Source organism: Cygnus olor, chromosome 13 (genome assembly GCF_009769625.2).
Source record: "Cygnus olor isolate bCygOlo1 chromosome 13, bCygOlo1.pri.v2, whole genome shotgun sequence".
Taxonomy (NCBI): domain Eukaryota; kingdom Metazoa; phylum Chordata; class Aves; order Anseriformes; family Anatidae; genus Cygnus; species Cygnus olor.
In genome coordinates, this window is record NC_049181.1 from 17,007,559 (window position 1) to 17,025,734 (window position 18,176).

Sequence of the window (18,176 nt, forward strand, 5' to 3'; positions counted from 1 at the left end):
AAATTTCTTTCCCACTCGAGCAAGCATTTGCATGTATATCAGCCAGTAAATTTATGGTGAAGCTTTTAGCCATATGTGAGAGCTTCTTATGAAAGCCACGAGCACTGTGAAGCGTTTGCTGCATTTCTGGTGGGGCTCAGCACTGCCAGTGTCCGGTAGCTGATGGGTACTGGTAAAAGTCACAGCTCGCACTCAGGAGATAACTTACTGCTTTGGTATCCCACATGATCCAAGGACAGATTTACACGTCTGGCTCATCAAAGATTTATTGCTTCTAGTTTATGTACTAAGGAGCAATAAATGCTTCAGGGAACTAAACTCTGCACCATTCCAGGTCTTTTCTTTCTGCCCAGCCTCAAGGCAAAAGGCACACATAAATTCCTACCACATCCATCGTTAGTTACTCCAGCACATTCCCACCCTAAGAAGAATAAGACCAAGGAGTGATGATCAAGCACAAAATGATCACGTCATGCATTTTATTGAGTCTATTTAAATTTGCATTATGACATCTTACATAGGGAACAAACTCCTCCTAAATATTAACTATCAAATCTGGTCGAACTGTTGTCCGATGACCTCAGAGTACCATTTTGTACTAAACAAGTTCAGTATAAACAGATGTAAAGCACTGTACAAAAAAAAAAAAAGAAAACTGTTACATTCTCAGTTGAATTCAGGGCTTCCCAACCGATAGCCATACTGGCAGAGAGGGAGATTCAGGAAGGGGTGTTGGGTGTTTTAGCTGAAGGGACCAAAACCACATAAAATAATCAAAACAAACCCAAAAGTATAGTTAAAAGACATCTCAAAAAGAGGTTGGGAAGCCCTGGTATAACAAATGCAAATTGATTTTCTTTTTTAACACAACACAGACTTTGGGTAAGTTACCATCAGTTCTGTCTCTTCACCTTCCTCCTTCCCTCCCTAGTCAAGGACAAAGAAACAAACAAACAAAAAAAAAACAAAAAAACAAACAGGCTAGCGTATGCAAAGATTGGAAATATTTCTGAATTTGTTACAGATTCCCTTAATGTGGCTCCGAGCCAACACTTGACTACACACCCTCATCAAGCAACGAGTCCCTGCGGTATGATGGGGAGAAAACCAAAATATTGGACACTTTTACATATGTACATGTTATGGTAATGAAAAGGATCTCAAGCCAAAGATAAGGCCACAGCTTACACCAACCAGGTGAACCTTGCAGTGTGGTGGCAAAGATTGCGTTGGGAGATTCAGAAAAAGCCACCTGGCAGTGCCAAAAGTCACAGCCCCACGGCCAGCTGTGCCACTGCCTCTTCCCTCGTCTTCTAGTCAGCCCCTCGTTATCATTACACGGCGTGGAGCCTCCCCATTGTGCAGGCAACCCTTGCAAGATAAACATCCCCTGCAATTAGACAGGGAAACAGCCCTTTGGACGCGACGTATTTGCATAATCCAGCTAACTGACAGGAAACTGGGATGACAGTCATTATGGTCCATTGTGTCAACATTAGTGGGAAATGCATTAGTTTGCAAGCTGACACAATGGACAATTATGGCTCCTTCAAAACTGGTACAGTATCGTGTTAGTGCAGCTGCTACGCATGCACGCTAATACTTCCTACCAAAAGTCTTTAAACTTTTAATGAGTAATTTCTATGCATGCGGTAGCTACACTAATGAAATCATTTTTAAAATGAGTCAATTAACTGCCTACAAGTTCTTTAAAAAAAAAAAAAAAAAAAAAAAAAAACAACCTCTTGTAAGTGATTAAAAAAAAAAAAGTGCACATAAAAAGGAAATCTAACAAACCCCAGGAATAAGTCTTCACAGTCTTTTAATGGATAAAGCCCTAATTTAAAGAAAGAAAGAAAAAAAAAAGTAAGCACCCACAACTCTGTATCAGTTTGCAATTTGAGTTAAGCTATCAAACATACTCTTAATTAAAAAAATACCATCCGTTCTTCCAGGTTTTGGCCTCGCAACTGCTTTCACAGCTGTGTATGGAGGTCCTGCAGACAGAGAGCTGTCCTGTAAGACAGGAATTCAGCTCACCCACCAGATAAGCGCTCACAACAGCAGCTTGGGTGGTTTGCCGTTTGAAAGAAACACCACGATAACTACGGAGGCAGGCAGAGGCAGGCGGTAACAGGGAATCCCCTTCAAAAACAAAGCGCAAGCCTTCGATGCAAGAAACCAGGCTGCTCCAAGTGACGAGATGGAGATTTGTGCCGGCTCTGAAGGAAGGGTAAGAGAGGCTCCCACAAGGTGGCACTACGAACCAGGCAGCTGCCGCAACAAGGCTGCCTCTGCCTCTATACTTCTCTTTTCTGTACGAGCAGGCATCTCAAAATCACAAAAATGGACATTTTAACCTTTCATATGGCTATAAGCGTGAGTAAAGGTGCTGCATCCCGCCTGTAATACCAAGAAAGAGTAAACCGAGGGCAGCAATGCGTACGAAATCTCAATACCATAATGACATAAACTGCAAAATCGGCTAACGGCGAGCCTTTAAAATTAGTGCATTTCACTTTTTGTTAGCAACCGAAGTAGAAACACTGACTTTTCCTAACTGCAACATAACCTTAAAAGGACAGAAATGGAATTACCTCAAGATATTAGGGTAAACTGCAGCAGCACTTGGGAATTCCTCTTGCCAGATCCCAGCCCTACAACCGTCCCGCAGAAGGCGCGGGGTTTGTGGATGCGGTACGATACAAAGGCGTTTGTGGCCACCACCGAGCTTTTGGCTGCAGCTCCCAGCAGCTGGGACACTGCTCTTCCCCAGCACTACTGCAGAGGACGACAGATGACTCAGCTACACAAGGAGCTCTTCATTGTATCAGCAATTTAATTCCTGCCAACTCTTCCAGACGTTGGGCACCTAGCACCCTCAGTACACTCAGCATTGGAAAACGCGTGTAAAACATTGAGAACACTCAAGGGCTTCTCAACTGAGGTTAAATTATTTGCTCTTGGTACCATTTGGGAAACCTCCAACATTTTATTAGTTGCTATCATTACAGAAAGATAAAATGTTAAGGCATGCCACTATTAAGCTATAACAAAACTGTGAAGTTCAGCCTACCAAAGGGTACAGTTACTGGAAACTCAGAACATTAAAAAAGAAAGCTATGTTGAATGACACGCATCGCAGCCGTGCCTCACGTTAAGTAGCACTAATGGGCTCCTTTCTTTCTGGTCACTGTGCTTAGTCTTCAGAAATGTATGTCAGGTTTTCAAAATCTAAAATGGCATTCATGTGGAGAAGGATTTTTTTTCCTTCTGATTCTACGCTCCAGTAAGTCAATAAAGCTACCGGAAACTGCAACCAGTAGCAAGTATTTGCTATGTGAATGCTACTGGAAAAAATTCAGAAGTGTTATTTTGTTGAAGAAATTTTGGCATCAAATACATTACCTACATTCACGAGTCCAGCACCTGAAATTAATAACTAACTTCCAATTTTAGAGCGATGCATGTCACAGAGGGAAAAACTTAAGAGCACGAGCTTATTTATTCCTCTGTTAAAAATAAACAAAATCCCAAAAAAACATGTATTCCCTGTGCCATGACGGTGTGTCCCACCAGGAGGAAAGCAAACTCAATAGCCAGTCAGGGTTTCCCACTGAACCAAACACTACAAAATGCACACGTATTAAAAATTTGGAATTTTGGGACATAGTGGAATCCTTAACTGATGAGACATTAAAAATGGCTTAGAGCAGAGACTGTATTTTATGCAACCACCACTAGAAAACATCAAAAATGTTTTTTAATTAGGCAAAAAAAAAAGATAGGCTAGCTTTGGTTTTATCATCTGAGGAGCACGCAACATTTCCCTTACAGCCAGCAAGAGCAGTTCATATCCCTTTGCAACTACCACTCTGGAGGTGAAAGAAATACTGCTTTCCCTGTTGCAGACATAAGCTAGGGGGAAAAAAAAACAACAACAGAGAATAAAACAAAGACAGCTCATTGAAGCGCAGGGACGCTTTCCCCTGACACTGATGAGTTAAGGTACAGGATCAGACTGGCTGCAGTTGGCAGGGACCTCTGGGTCCATCTGGTCCAACCCCTGCTCGAGCGGGGCCACCCAAGCAGGTTGCTCAGGATGACGTCGAGGCAGCAACACATTTTCTGGTTCTCCATTTCAGTGTGCCACAAACATACTTCTAAAGGTAATTTTTAGTCGTTCCAATGGGAGTATAAGGAGTATTTTTTGAATGTGTAGCCAATCTTAAAAATAAGATTACATATATTCCAGTAATCAATTATAATCTCCAAATTTAATGTAGCACTCTAATAATTAATCTCTCCCAGTTAATACTTATTTTTCTGTAGCACTCGAACCAACACTGGATAGATCACGTTCACTGAACAGATGCAGAGATTACTAATATTGCTGAAGCTGATGGTGGAGGGGGGGGAGTCACTATTTGTCTGCTGAAGAATCACACAGGGTTACCTCAAACTTCAAAGTAAAAAATGCAAAGATTGGGCATAAACCTCACGGAATAATCTGGTACACACCGGTTTATATTATTATATATTAGTAACCATATAAAGAAAAAACAGCCATTAGAACAGTTTCTAATTTTTATCATCTTTTTGGGTGGCATTACTGAGCCAAAACACTGCAATTATAAACATTTAATTTCCATTTTTTAAATGCAATTAAGATGTCTAATTCAACCGTTTTTATATTACAGTAGCTTTTCACATAAATAGTACAGATATGCACTGCTCTTGACAGGCACACAGTTACAAAAGCAGCTCTCTTGTATTTAGTTTGCTCTCTGTGTGGTGGGTTTTGTATGAAAAGCATTCTCGATTTCTAAGCATGGTACAATTTTAATTCTTAATGCGTTAGTACAACAGTGCATTGGAAAAGTACTGAGCTTCTACAAAAAAGCTTTACAATTTTAAAACAGATTTTTTTTTATTTAAACAAGCATAGGCAATTCTTATATTTCCACAACAAGATAAATATCCCAATTAAGCTAACAGCTCATCCTACAGCGTGCCATAGTGATGGGGAAAGGGCTAACATTAGTGTTATTTACACAGACATGTCCAATATTAACCCAGTATGAAAATTAAAAGTATGTTCAAGTGTGCAATTAAATTCGTGTTATTTTTTTTTCAGTCAGTTGGATTTTTTGCAAAAAATCATCTACCACTCATGTACATTAAGCTGGGATGACTTCTCAGATTCCTCATAAGCACAATCTTTAGGACAAAATGTTTATTGGACTGAGGGAAGGAAGGGGCTAGAACTTCATAAAGAAAAAAGTATTTTTAAATGGATAGGCGTCTTTGGACAAGTGAAATTTAATCACACAAACTGGCTAGATCTCGAAACCCCTAATTAATTTTACAATTTTAGAAGCTTGAATACAGAGAAAATGCTCTCATGAGGGAAGATTCACTCCAAGTCATTACTATACAATGAGGTACCACTCAAAAAGTGGCCATAAAGGAAGTGACTTCTTTGCCCATCACTATTACACTAGCTGCTTGGCCATAAATTCAGATCTCATTTAGACAACACTCTCTCTGTTACCAGATGCTAAGACTGCTCTGCGACAAATGGGACAAGTGGAATTTTCTGATAACCAGCGATCGATGCAGTGGACATGATACTCGTGAGAACAAGGCAGTTTCCGAAGCTTGTTGCCTTCGGTGTACTCTGTAATACACACGCTACAGGTTTTCAGAGCATCGCTCTCACCAAAATTCCTCATTGCTAGGTTGTCAATTTGTTCTTTGGTGAGTCCTCTTGGTTGGTCATCATCATCTTCATTTAGTAGGAAAAATTGTGCTAGGCTAAGGAATGGTAGAGAACCACTTTCTTCAAACGTGACCGATCCTCTTGTATTGCGACCTTCCCGTCTGGCACCAGATGTTGAACCACCTTCATTACCACCTTCGTACACCTCCCCTGAGCTAACATCCGTACTTTCATTGCTTGAACTACTACCACCTCCGTTCTGTGGCTCGGAAGCATCCACGTTCTGATTTGGAGTTGGGCCACTAGGATCTGCATCACTATCACTATACATAAAGTAACTCAGCTCTCCAAAGCCTGTCATTATCTGCCTCAGCATAGTCTGAATAGCAACTGATGTAGTCTCGCTCAAGCCTGTGTTTAAGATCCTACGAATAGGAATCCTAATGGTACTGACGTAAGTTCTCACTCCAGCCCGTTCTGAACGTGAAAACGTGCGCCTAAACCCTCCCCGTTCGCTCTCGTAAGTGACCGTGTTGTTAGGGGTCTGGGACCGGGACCGAGTTCTGTTGGCTATGCTGTCCCTTTGCCGATACTCTCCGGGACGAACTCTTCTCACCTGAAGATCAAGCACTATGGTAGGAGGCCTCTGCCCAGGAGTTGCAGACTCACTGGCACCATTAGTTTCTGAAGAACCTGCTGCTTGAGGAACAGGTCTTGTTTCAGGGGCTGAAAACAGAACTGCGTTTTCACTTGGCATCTCAGTCCCCACTGTATGCTGCCTTAATGTCACATGCTGCCTAGTTCTAGAGCTTCCCTCAGCTTCATTCACCGAGGAATGGTCAAGCGTTTGAGATGATGTATTGTGATGAGACCTGCGAGTAGCCTCACTCACTGGATTAATAGGTGACCTACTTCTATCAGTCCTAGCCCGTGTCCTCCGCTGTTCTGGGCTCCTACTTCTCGCTCTCCTCTGCCCTCTAGGAGAAGAGGCTTCCTCAGTTGTTAGCTCCTCTGAAGTGCCCCTTTCTGATCCAGGCTGCCTTACAGACGGTGATTCAGACCTTGGAATTTCAGAGTCACTTTGGCTGTTTTCCAAATCCTCCCCACTGGAAGGCTCTACAGATGGCTCATTCTCAGTTTCCGGATTTGTGTTCCCATTATTACGGTTGACATTTATTTCCAAACTGAATCTGAAGTCACCACTATTTGGGTTAGTCCGGCTCACTGCTCTCCAAGATTGGTTTCCTCGTTGCCCACTTCGTGTAGTATTTCCAGTCTGTCGGACTGAATTAAGCCAGTCTATTATAGAATCTCCATTTGAAACATCTTCTGCGGACTCTGCACCTGCGAAAAAGACAGTGAACTACCAAAATTAGAGTACTTAGCTAACTTTGGAGTGATCTTTTCCAAAAACATAAGTGCTTAATTTAAAAAAGTGACAGTTTAGAAGCGCTTAATCCCATCAAGCGCAACTGTGGTTTCACATGTAGCATCACAGTTCTTATCTACCAGAGCTCTGTTAAGGGAGCAGGAGTGGACTTTTTTTTCCTAACACGCACAGACAGGCTGCAGCCATCACACAGCAAACAAGTCTAAGTAACACGTATTATTTATTGTAAATGGAAAGTCTTATTTCCTGTGTTAAAACACATCAATATTCTGTGCTTTCCTTTCCAAACAATTAAGGGATCTAGCAACCACTGAATTGAGACCTATGTTTGTCCTGACCCTTCACTTGAAGATCAGCTTTACAGCAAACCCATCTCACTAAAGAATGAACGCCAGCAGTAAGCTCCAAGAATCCTCCACCAACCTCTTTAGAGGGGTGATAACAAAACCCACAGAGCACCTTTGGAAGGGAAGAATGGTGAATAAAAACAAAAAGAATTGCCAAAAAGCATCCTAGAAGGGAGCAGACAGGAAAACAATCTTAAAAATAAAGAAAAAGAAACCTAAATGGAACTTTATTTTGATGCAAGTAACAGACACGTTATGGGTGAAATCTGTCCCAAACTGATCTCTGCAGCAGATATCAGACATAACGTTCACTTAGTTTTGAAACAAAGCTCACCTTGCACCTGCCTAGGCTTAACTTGTTCCACTCCTGCACTCAAGTTAAGGTCCGTATGGGGTGCTAAAGTTAAGAGTTTTCACAAATACTGTATATACCTCTATTCTCATCACTGTTTTGCTGTGGCGGACCTTCTTTAACTTGGTGTAGCCTTCTCAGCAACTCTTCTTCAGTAATTTCACCTTAGAAAATAAGCAAAATTTTCCAAAAATATTTCCAAATCATATGTATGGCAAGCATTATCAAAAGCTTCTACAGAAGGTACAAGCCACTGCTTTGTCTTTTTTTCCTCTAATTAAATCCTGCTATAATGAGACTGCCAAGCAGGTCGCTAAGGGGAAGTTCAGACACTTCAGCACCACTCTTCCAAATAAGTTTTGCTGAAGGATCCAACAGTGTCAACCTACTCAAAAAAGACAAATGTGCTTTCTGGTTCTGCAACCTCTACAACTCATCAGCAGTTTTCTTCATCCTATACCAATTAAATGACTGTCCAGAGTGGGGAAAAAAATGATAATATGTTCACAAGCATGAAAAAAGTTGAATTAGTTGAAGTCATGTTTTAAAATTATAACTGGTTTCAATTAGGCATCATCCTATGAAGAGTCAATTTAAAGTAGTAAGTCAACTGAAAATGGACATAAAAACACCCATGCAGAATCTTGCACCAGATTAATTATCCTAGTTATAAACTCTTAATACCAGCATAAAGTTTTCACACATGCTTAAGGGCGATTACTTCTCTATCACAGAAGTCTAAGGGGCCATAACAGGGTCAGCTCTGGATGTTCCCATCAAGTGGTGTGAACAGTAGACTTCTGTATCTGATGAATCCACATTGTCCCAATCACCTCTTCGCGGTGGAGCCCTCAATTTTGAGTATGTATAAGTTAGCAACAAGCTACTCCCTACCACAGAACACAACTGCAGCACATGAACTAAATGGGTGAAAAAGATTGAGGAGAACAGAAAAGGACACAAATCAACTACAAGCGATTCCAGTAAGATGTGTATACACAAGCATAACCTACCTGGTGTTCCTAGCAAATTGTTATCTCTCATAAGCCTGTAGTCCTCTTCACTCAGGTTGTTTACAAACTGATAGAAAGCTTCTTCTCGATCTAACCGATCTAGCTGACTCTGACGTTGTGCTTCGGATTGATCGATATTTCCTTTATCACTAGAATCTGAGCTCTCCATCTTGACAAATGGAAGAGTATCTAAAAAAGAAAAAAAACTCTTCATTCAACTTAGTGCAACACAGCATGATATTTAGATGTTTAACCTGTAGTATATTCTTCATTAAGTTGAGGAAAAAAAGACTTTGCTAATGAATTTTCAGTTAAGATAGGCTGCATAGCCACATGGATCGCAACAAAATCATTCTCAAAGCATGAGCAACTTCCAGAACTACAAAGTCTAGAGCCACCACTACTTATATTCAAAGCAGCAAGTACAAACACATGGAATAGTATCAGTTTACTAAGTGTCCACAACAATCTTTTTGCAATAAAATACTCCTAATACTGCAACTGCCTCGTGAATCCCAGAACCATGCCTTACAGTGCCATACAACAGCGTAGCATGAGGCACAAACCATTCATGATTATACTAACTCTAAAAGAGTACTCTAAAAGATTAAACATTCATCACTTCTTCCTTCCCTGCACTATGGTAAAGAAAGCAGACATCTATCTAATTTACTGCCAATTAAGAGAAACACCCTCTTCAACATCCAAGTGAATTTTAACAGAATGGAGGGATTTAAATGAGTCTGAAGATGCTATAGAACACTATATATGAAAAAAAGAAACGAGACAGGGCTATTAGTATCCTCCAAAGTGAAAAAGCGGTTGTAAAATCAGCTCAGTAGTTGTATGTCAAGAGAAGAATTTGCTTGCAAGTTTCAGTAATTAGTGAATTACTGATGTTGATGACTAATACATTTCCAGGACAAAACTCCACCATGTATACCTGCCATAACTTCTGCTTCGAAGAACTATTTTCTATAATGTGGTTTTATTTTTTTTTTTTTAAATATAATCTTCTCCTCACATAGTTTTTCATTTGGAAGAGATCCTTCACAGCGTCTCAAAAAAAGAAAATTAATGAATACAGTGTCTATATTTGATCAAAATTAAAACAAAAGACATGCAAATGCAGGAGACATACTGGCACTAGTTGTGCCATGCAAATATATCAAATGAAGTTAAAATAACTAGTTTCCTTAATCATTATGCCTCGCTACTCACAACATCAAGAATTTTCCTGTATAACTGGTAGAATCTAGTTACTCAGAGAGGTGATTAGCAAGCTAATCCTCTGCACACTAAAAAGCTCTGCAATAATATTCCCCATCAAAAAACGTTCCTTTCATTTAAACCATGTTGCATGTGACATGGAAGAATAAAGCTCTTTGCTTCTTGCTGGAAAGTTTCCAACACTCAGACATCTGTCTAGTGCAAAAAGCATCTTTTTTTGGTTTGTCAGCACAGCTGTCAAGTCAAGACTGCCCACAGTTAACACCAGTGCCGCATGATCTCCGAGTGGAGTTTATTTCAGCTGCTACTGTGAAAATTAAAGCGCGCTGACAACCTCTGTGTAGCAGTAGGAAATTCCACAGAGTAGGACATCCCACTATTGCAGACTTGCAGATTATAGAAATAGCTACTCCAATGCTCATTCTGACACAGTAAAACTTGTTTTAAGTTAGTCATGTTAAAGCACAAATGACCTGTTGGCCCTCTGCATTACAGGTGCAGAAGGCTACTGGTACTTGTCTCCATGAATTTTTTTTTTTTTAAAAAAACCATCAGTAAGCAGCAGCAATCTGTAGGGTTACTACCGTTTCAGATGGAAGGCCATCAGCTGTCCCTGCATTGCTACATCTCGGGTGCAATCCGAAGACTGCATGGCCAGTCTGAAGACTCGCATGTGACATGCTGTCAAGTAAACCCACTCACAGGGGAAGTTGCACAACAGTTCCAGCAGGTACGTCCCACTCGGACTGGGCTGTTATGAAATCCGTATGCCCTTCAAACCTCAGACACGTACTTCTAACGAGAACGTAGCTTGCTTGAAATGTGACAGCTTTTTACACGCTTTCTGTAACAGAACTATGACCCCAACTAACTTCAAGACATATCCAATCAAAGGAAAATACCAGAAAGACAAAGCTGCTGCTGTTTACAAGATACACCTGAATAATATCCCAAGTAGAATGAGACTTGATTCCAAAATAAAGCCCAGAAAGATGCAGTAGCTTTGTGGAAATGCTCTAACCAGCATTTTCTTTTTTTTCCATGAGACTGACAACAGTGAAGCAAAGTTGACAGTACAATTAGGAAAATTAGGGAATGCAGTAGCACTAAAGGACAGGGGCAGCATAAAGCTGTTTGTAAAATATTTTCCTCAAAATGGTTGCTACCTTGATTTTTACTGAGTTTAAAACACATGTTCTTCACAAACTGCAACATTAACATATTTGTAAGCATTAGGCTAATTCAACAACAGGTTTTAAAAGAGTACATTATGTATACAAAGTATGACATTTGTTTACTGCTTATGCTTTGAAATTTTCCTTTTGACTGCAAACTCCAGTGCTTGTGGGCACCTTGGCTATCTAACACCTACTTGACAGAAAGACTTTTGTCCACTCCATTTCAGAAGTGGAAGTGGACACTATTCCTGGTCAGGGACGAAAGGCAGAGGCAAAACAAGTGAAGTTGAGAAAAATGACCTTCTTTACCAACAGACTGATGCACGCTTCAATAGCTGACTCTTTAGGAATGCTGAAACTACAGCGAAGTCAGTCTTACTTATTTCCAGGCTTGCTCCCCTTTCCTCCTGTTTCAGCTTTCATCTTTCAACTGTAAAGTCCGCTGTTGGTCAAGACTGAAGAGACATCATTGCTAAGAAAAAGCCTCAGATCTGGGGTCTCAGCTACAAATCCCATTTACAGGGTTTCCATGGTGGCAGCGCTGCTCTGTTTTTGATGCAGTGGAGGGTCACACAAAGTGGAAACCCATCCCTCATTCAGGGGATTCAGGCTTCTGCTCTCAGCTCATATGCTGCAGCAAATTATGACTGGCCTAAGGAAGCTGACTACAGCAACACAGGGAAACCTGACAAGGGAAAAGCTACAGGTATACTATTAAGTTACAGAAGAATACCCAACATTTGATTATCTAATAAGCAGGTGCACTTCAACTGTTTCTCTTTCTCCCAGTGGTTTCGTTCAACTCAAAGTAAGACTGTTCTTACTCAAGTGAAAAGATTCAGAATTTCCTTATTTAGTGTTCTCCCTTGTCAGCACTGAGTTGACAAAGGGTGGGGAAGGTCACATCTGTGAGCAGGAAGTTCAGATCTGTCAATTACTGCCAGCTTCAGCCAAGATATCCAGTAATGAAAATCTTTTTACAGGAAACAGGAAAAAAAATCACCTGAAGGTTGCCCAAAACAAGATATTGTACTGAATCACAGCTATAATAAACCACTTTTTCTTAAAAAAATAAATGAAGGGAAATACTCTTCAGCAGCTGAATATCCAGATATTTTCCAGCGAATATTACAGTGAATTCTTAAGTGGTGCTCCCATCCTTTGACAAGTCAGCAAAGGATCTTCCCCGCAGTTACGCTTCAACAATCTGAGATTTCAGAGCACAGCTGACTAGCTGTCTCTCCACCGCTGCTAGACTGCGGCAGCAAAAACAGCAAGCCCCAAGCAGGTATTGATACATCATTTTATTCAAGAGGATGTAATATGCTCTTTTGGATAGGGATGATTGACGAATTCTAGATGTTCCTTCAGTAATGCAAAGTGACCATTCTCACGGTACACAGCACAAGAAATATCCTACCATTTCCCGTATGCCAAGTCATGGGTGTGTAAACAAAAGCCAGTCAGGAATTTACAGTCATTAAAAAGAAAACTAGTGGGACAGCAGGCAGTAATAAAACACTCCTGTTGTCCATTTATCTTCACCAATAATACTGGGCATCTCCATAGTGCTTAGCATTGACAGACCAGAGAATTCTTCCCCGAAAAGTACTGATGGAATAGAAGTCACGTTGCTAAATCGCTACCTCTTTCCCCTTCGAAAATGGTTAATATTTCCTGACATCAGTTATCTGTATTGAACACCAGAACACTAACTTAGCCTGCATTCTTGAAAACACGAAACCTTAACGTTATAATCTTCATCAGATTTACGAGGCAAGCCTCAAATTTTAAGAAGAGAAAGACACTTAGCTGATGTGCAGAAAAAAATGAGATGCTCACGAGCCGGCTGTGCAGCAAAGATCTCTCAAATTCCCCCCATCTAGGCGTTCCTGGTATTTCAACGTTACGTGCAAAGTCGTAGCGCCCTGTACGTTCGAACGTTTCCTGAATTACCTCATGTCCCAGCAACATAATTAATACCTTGGTATACACAGAAAGGATGATGACAATATGAATAAGTGTCTCATAGATGTGCTCAGCAAAAGGCTAATTTCTCATTTATGATTCATAACCTCATCTTAATTAGGTACTTCAACCAGTAGAGCACCTTGCCTACTTCTAGTCTGCAGGAATTATCAAACCCTTTGACTAAAAGCAGCGACTCAGTAGTGGAAGCTACAACACCTTATATTTCTGGTTTTGGCTTGTTTAACTATTTTCTCCCCACTTTCACTGAACACACCTCAGAGACGTTTTAGCTCTGCCGAAGAGCCACGCAGCTGTCTGCTCAACACTCTTTCCACAAACTCTGGCTCCAGCAGCTCTAACATACCGTCCCCTGCAGCAGGACCGGCCCCAGCCAGAAGTCTCTCCCGTTCCATTTCTCAGATGTCACAGAACAGCAGCTACAGCGGGCAGTTCTGTTACTCCAGGCTCTTTAAGCACAAACAGAATCAACCTAACGGGCAGTACTGACTCCCCTGGACCACGTCCGATCCGACTACTAGGCTCAGTAGTGTATCAGAAGTGTAGAAATAGTTTCCATGCTCGTCAGCACACAACTTCTCAATAACCAAAGCTAGCAGAAAGGCAGACATAACAAGAACTACATCTTCATCTTAAATATTTCATCTCTCGAGACTGCAAGCTCGAAAGCAGAAGCAAAAAACTGTCAGTGAATCCTATCATTAAGGAAAGGAGATACCATGAAACAGTGAAATCAAACAGCTATTTGCATTATACATGGAGCTTCATTGCGTCAAGTTTTTTTTTTGTCTTTCTGGGTAGCTACACAAGTCTTCCTTGGAGATTAGACTGAAGGCTATGATGGTGTAGGTACAATTCACTAATCTACATCTCAAATGGTAACAAGGAACTTTTCTACCTTTCGAAACCGCAGCATGAATTTTGGACGTACTCCTTTTTCTCCTACTCTTGCTTTCTGACAGTCTGATGAGCAACAGCTCTACACAGTTTCTAGATTTCTGATTAAACTTACCACAAATTCTAAACAGACAAGAACTATGTCCTCTTTGCCTCAAAAAATACCACGGAACATGCCCCACTTGTAGAAAGCTGGAAGAAACTTGTCTTCTAAGAAGTATATCAGGGAAACTGCAATAAAATTCAGTGCTAACTTAATATGGAGAGTTAAACACGGATTCAGCCAATTCACTACCCCAGAACATTTCAAAGCAAAGTCCATACAGCAAGACATCACTCTGAACGTATATTTTAAATAATAGAAAGCAAATAAATACTTGTTCAGCACAGCTGCAAAAAAATCCACAGAATAAAAAACCAATGAAAACATTTTAACAGAACAAGCTGCTAAGAAGAAGCAAACACTTGCCATCTTACTGTATCCCACCTCAAAGAGATCTAGGCACAAAAACAAAACAATTCATTACAGGTTTCCAGCATCACCTTCTGGATGAAAGGGTGGGACTTAGCAATTCCAGAACAGTGAGCATGTGGAATGAAGACGGAACTAAGAATATATAACACAGCAACAATCGCCAAAATAAGAGCTTCACGTTTTATCTTCTGCGCTTATCAGCACAGCATTTTTCACACAGATGTTGAAAACAAAATTAAGACAGCCTTTCCTTTTGTGCTCAAACCCAGAGGGTACCACAGAAGAGAAAGTTTAGCGTCCACAAGGTACCACAACCTTCCAGCACTGGGAGAAGACAGTTGTGAAGCTGGGCTCTTCTCCCCCAGCAGCAAGCTTCCTGCTAGCTCAGCACACAGAAAGCTCGAAGGAAGAAGTGATGTTGCACGCCAGTACCCAGCGCTGCCACGGAAAGCCAGCGGCATAAACAGGACTGACAAGTAAGGAAGTTGTGCCCACAAAACCGAAGGCCATCACGTAGCGCTTTGATTTCTGCAGAAGGAGAACTTCTGGTCAGTGAAAGCGCCAAACCAATCGTGTCCTGCTGGATTTTACTTAAAGGAAAGCCCAGCTCTACGTTTACTCTCACTTTCTCCACAAAACTGTTGCCAATAGAGCTTCTACAAGAAGGCCAATAAAACGCTGCCAATCGCTGCAAATACAACCCACCCAGTGATTCTGCTGCGAGGATTCTTTGTTGTTATTGTTACTGTCTAGTACCCAACAAATATGAAAGTGGAAAATACATTTAACCAAAATCTAAGTGAATTTCAGTACCTATCCCTAAGACTGTAACTCCATTTCTGACGACAAACTAAGGCAGGCAAGCTCAAGCACTTTAACAAGATTATGTGCACATATATCTTGCATATTGAAATTAAGGCTACTCTAAGTGAAATGCTTTTAAGTTACTAAATTAGGAGCAAGTGAGCGCGCCCTGACTTTTCCTACATATTCAATTATCCTTAGATGGTTTTACGAGACTGCACAACTCTGCAGACCTCCTTGAGTAAAAAGCTGACCTTCAGCACTGCAGATCAGCAGCAAGACACTAACAAGTCCCTCGTTAATGACAACACGAGGGAGGCACAGCCTTGTGTGTCTCTTGCGATCTTACCTGTAGCCAGGAATCTGCACAAAAGCAAAACTGAGTCTGCGTGACACTTCTGGCTGCCCCTACTCACCACACAATGATCCTGTCTCTAAGTTCTTACGCTACTGCTCTGTTCAGAGGTGTTGGTTTTGAGATGCACAAGACCATCATAAACATATCTTGAGTTTTGTTTTATCCCTTCAAGACCAAGTTTTTCCAAGCTAAAGAGTTGATAAGCTCTCCTCAAAACTGAGATTATGGCTCAAGAACTCTGATAAATACCCAATAATCTTGCTTGGATTCAGAGATGTTTTAGTACACGGAAATAGAAATCTCTACGAAAAAATTAAAAAAGCCTAGTAACTTGTTAAGCTGGACTCAGATGGAACCTTTAGGCTCATGTAAATTAAGTCAAAACATTAAGCTACAGCAGTAAAAAAAGATATTACAACACCTCCGCTGCAATTAGAAGCATTCTACCAAGATCAAGGAACTTATTTTGATACATTTCCATAGGGATGAGGAATAAAGGGATAAACTAGCCAGGTACATTAACGCACGGGTGTTTAAGAAAATATTTCCATTTAGGGATCACATTACTCATTCCCCTAAAAATACTTAAACAGAAAAAAAAAAAAGAGAAACATAATGGAGACCAGACACTTGTAGCACTGTTTCCGGTGCACCTTGGTACGTCTATGTATTCAGGAATATGGAAAATAAATATGATACAGATGTCAGCCACTACATGCTTAACAAACGCTGGTGCGCTTATTCAGTCACAAATGTTTCTGTAGTCAGAACTGCTAACTGTCATGTTTTAGCTGTGTAACATTAACAAAAATTCCTTAATTTTATAATGTGTGGTATGCTTTCCACTTGTTAGCAGCAGGGGAGACGAAATTCCAAGCTATAATTTGTTTAATACCAAAATGGTAAATCTGTAGAGGAAATGCAGTCATTTGAAGTGCTAGTTGACCACTACAACAAAACTAAGCATCAAACTCTTAATTAAGATAATTAACTGCCTAAGAAGCAGCCAGCTATTTTTTTTTTTATAAAAACATGGTCAAGTCACTGCAATTAACGTTCAGGGACAAATTGGTATCGGGACTCCTTTAGCATCCTCATGACAACTGACAATATGAAATCAACCACTACTGCCAGCCTGGGTAGGGAAATACCTCATCTGTGCGACTGCACTACTGGGCACAGAGCAGTCTGAATTCTTGTTTATAAGCTCCTCCTGATTAGCTTTTTGAAAAATAAACAAACAAAAATGTTTTTTAAAAAATCAGTGTTTTTGCTGTGAAACCTGTTGTGGGGCTCCTACTACATGCTAAAATCAAAATAAATAATTAACCTTAAAATCTACACATTACACCAGCTTGATATTGCTCCTCCACTAAAGCAGACCACCGAAGATGATGAAATATATTTACAACTGAGCTTGACAATAGTTTTGAGACACGGTAAACATGAATGTCAACGAGCAGTATTAAGAAAAGGAAGAAAGAACTTGCACAGACAACTAAGGTAACAGCACAGAGGTAACGTGGTTAACATGCCAACAGGGCAGGAACAGACAACATTACAGATTTCAGCAGGTCCCAAGCCGATAGAGACCCTCACAAGAGACGCAGCGACGCGAAGAGCTCCTCTGCCCCGTCTCCCACTAGAGGCCTTCTCGTCTCAACCCACGGGAAGCACAAACCGAGGACACGGTCCTGAAGGGCTGGGGCTGCTGAACGAGGCACTGAGCAGCACGGCGAGGCCCCAGGCAGCGCCTGCAACCGCTCCCCCTCCAAAAAGGGTCCAACTCCCCGTTCCTCCCCGCCCGGAGGGCGCAGAGCCCCCAGCCCTGCCCGGAGGGGGGAGCACAACCCCCCCCGCGGGGAGCAGCAGGTTCTCCCCCTCCACTGCGTTATTTTCGCTGTTAAAGGCCCCGGAGGGTGACGGGGCCCAGCCCACCCGGGGCAGGGCCGCCCGTCCGCCGCCATCTCCTCCCGCGACACCCCGAGGAGCCGGGGGGGGGGGAGCGGAGCGGGCCCTGAGGCGCCCCCCGCTCCCCCCCGGCTCCCCCTCGTTCCCCCCCGCGCCTCTCCCCGCCGCGGGCCATTTTGGGCGGCCGCCCGCAGGCCTCCCGCACTCACCGCCCGCCGCTCGCCCGGCTCTCGGTGCGCTGCTCTCCCCGGGCTCCCCCCCCCCCCAAACCGGGCTCGGTCCCGGCTCCCCCCGCCCCGGCTCCTTGGGTCCGCCCAGAGCCGCAGCGCCGCCCGCCCGCCGCCCGCCGCTCCCCTCAGGCGGCCATTTTGTGCTCCATTGTTACCAAGGAACGGGGGGACCGGAAGCGGCCGCCGACAGCGGAAGTGAAGACGCGCGCTCCCCGCCCTGCGCATGCGCCGACGGCGCCTCCAGGGCCGGGGCGGGGTGGCCGCTCACCAACGAGAGGAG

The 18,176-nt window shown here is 42.2% G+C and overlaps 1 protein-coding gene across 6 annotated transcripts; it reads right to left on the minus strand.

Moving 5' to 3' along the window:
• Nucleotides 1-465: 465 nt before the first annotated feature.
• On the minus strand, nucleotides 466-18,132 carry RLIM (ring finger protein, LIM domain interacting). 6 transcript variants are annotated; one of them, XM_040572372.1, is made up of 4 exons: nucleotides 18,052-18,129; nucleotides 8,825-9,013; nucleotides 7,892-7,975; nucleotides 466-7,066 (listed from the first exon to the last, which is right to left on the minus strand). In XM_040572372.1, the coding sequence occupies exons 1-4, from the start codon at nucleotides 18,119-18,121 to the stop codon at nucleotides 5,532-5,534; spliced, it is 1,878 nt and encodes a 625-aa protein (XP_040428306.1). In that variant the 5' UTR covers nucleotides 18,122-18,129; the 3' UTR covers nucleotides 466-5,531. The 6 variants fall into 6 exon arrangements, with proteins under 6 accessions (XP_040428306.1, XP_040428308.1, XP_040428309.1 ...); XM_040572374.1 differs by lacking the exon at nucleotides 18,052-18,129 and adding an exon at nucleotides 17,876-18,035; XM_040572375.1 differs by lacking the exon at nucleotides 18,052-18,129 and adding an exon at nucleotides 13,478-15,419.
• Between the last annotated feature and the right edge of the window lie 44 nt (nucleotides 18,133-18,176).

Coding starts and splice junctions, on each gene's coding strand:
- RLIM (XM_040572372.1), bottom strand. CDS start 18,121: ATGCGCAGGGCGGGGAGCGCGCGTCTTCACTTCCGCTGTCGGCGGCCG. Junction 7,976..8,824: donor CAATTTGCTAGGAACACCAG/GTAGGTTATGCT, acceptor TTATTTTCTAAG/GTGAAATTACTGAAGAAGAG. Junction 7,067..7,891: donor AAACAGTGATGAGAATAGAG/GTATATACAGTA, acceptor TCTTTTTCGCAG/GTGCAGAGTCCGCAGAAGAT.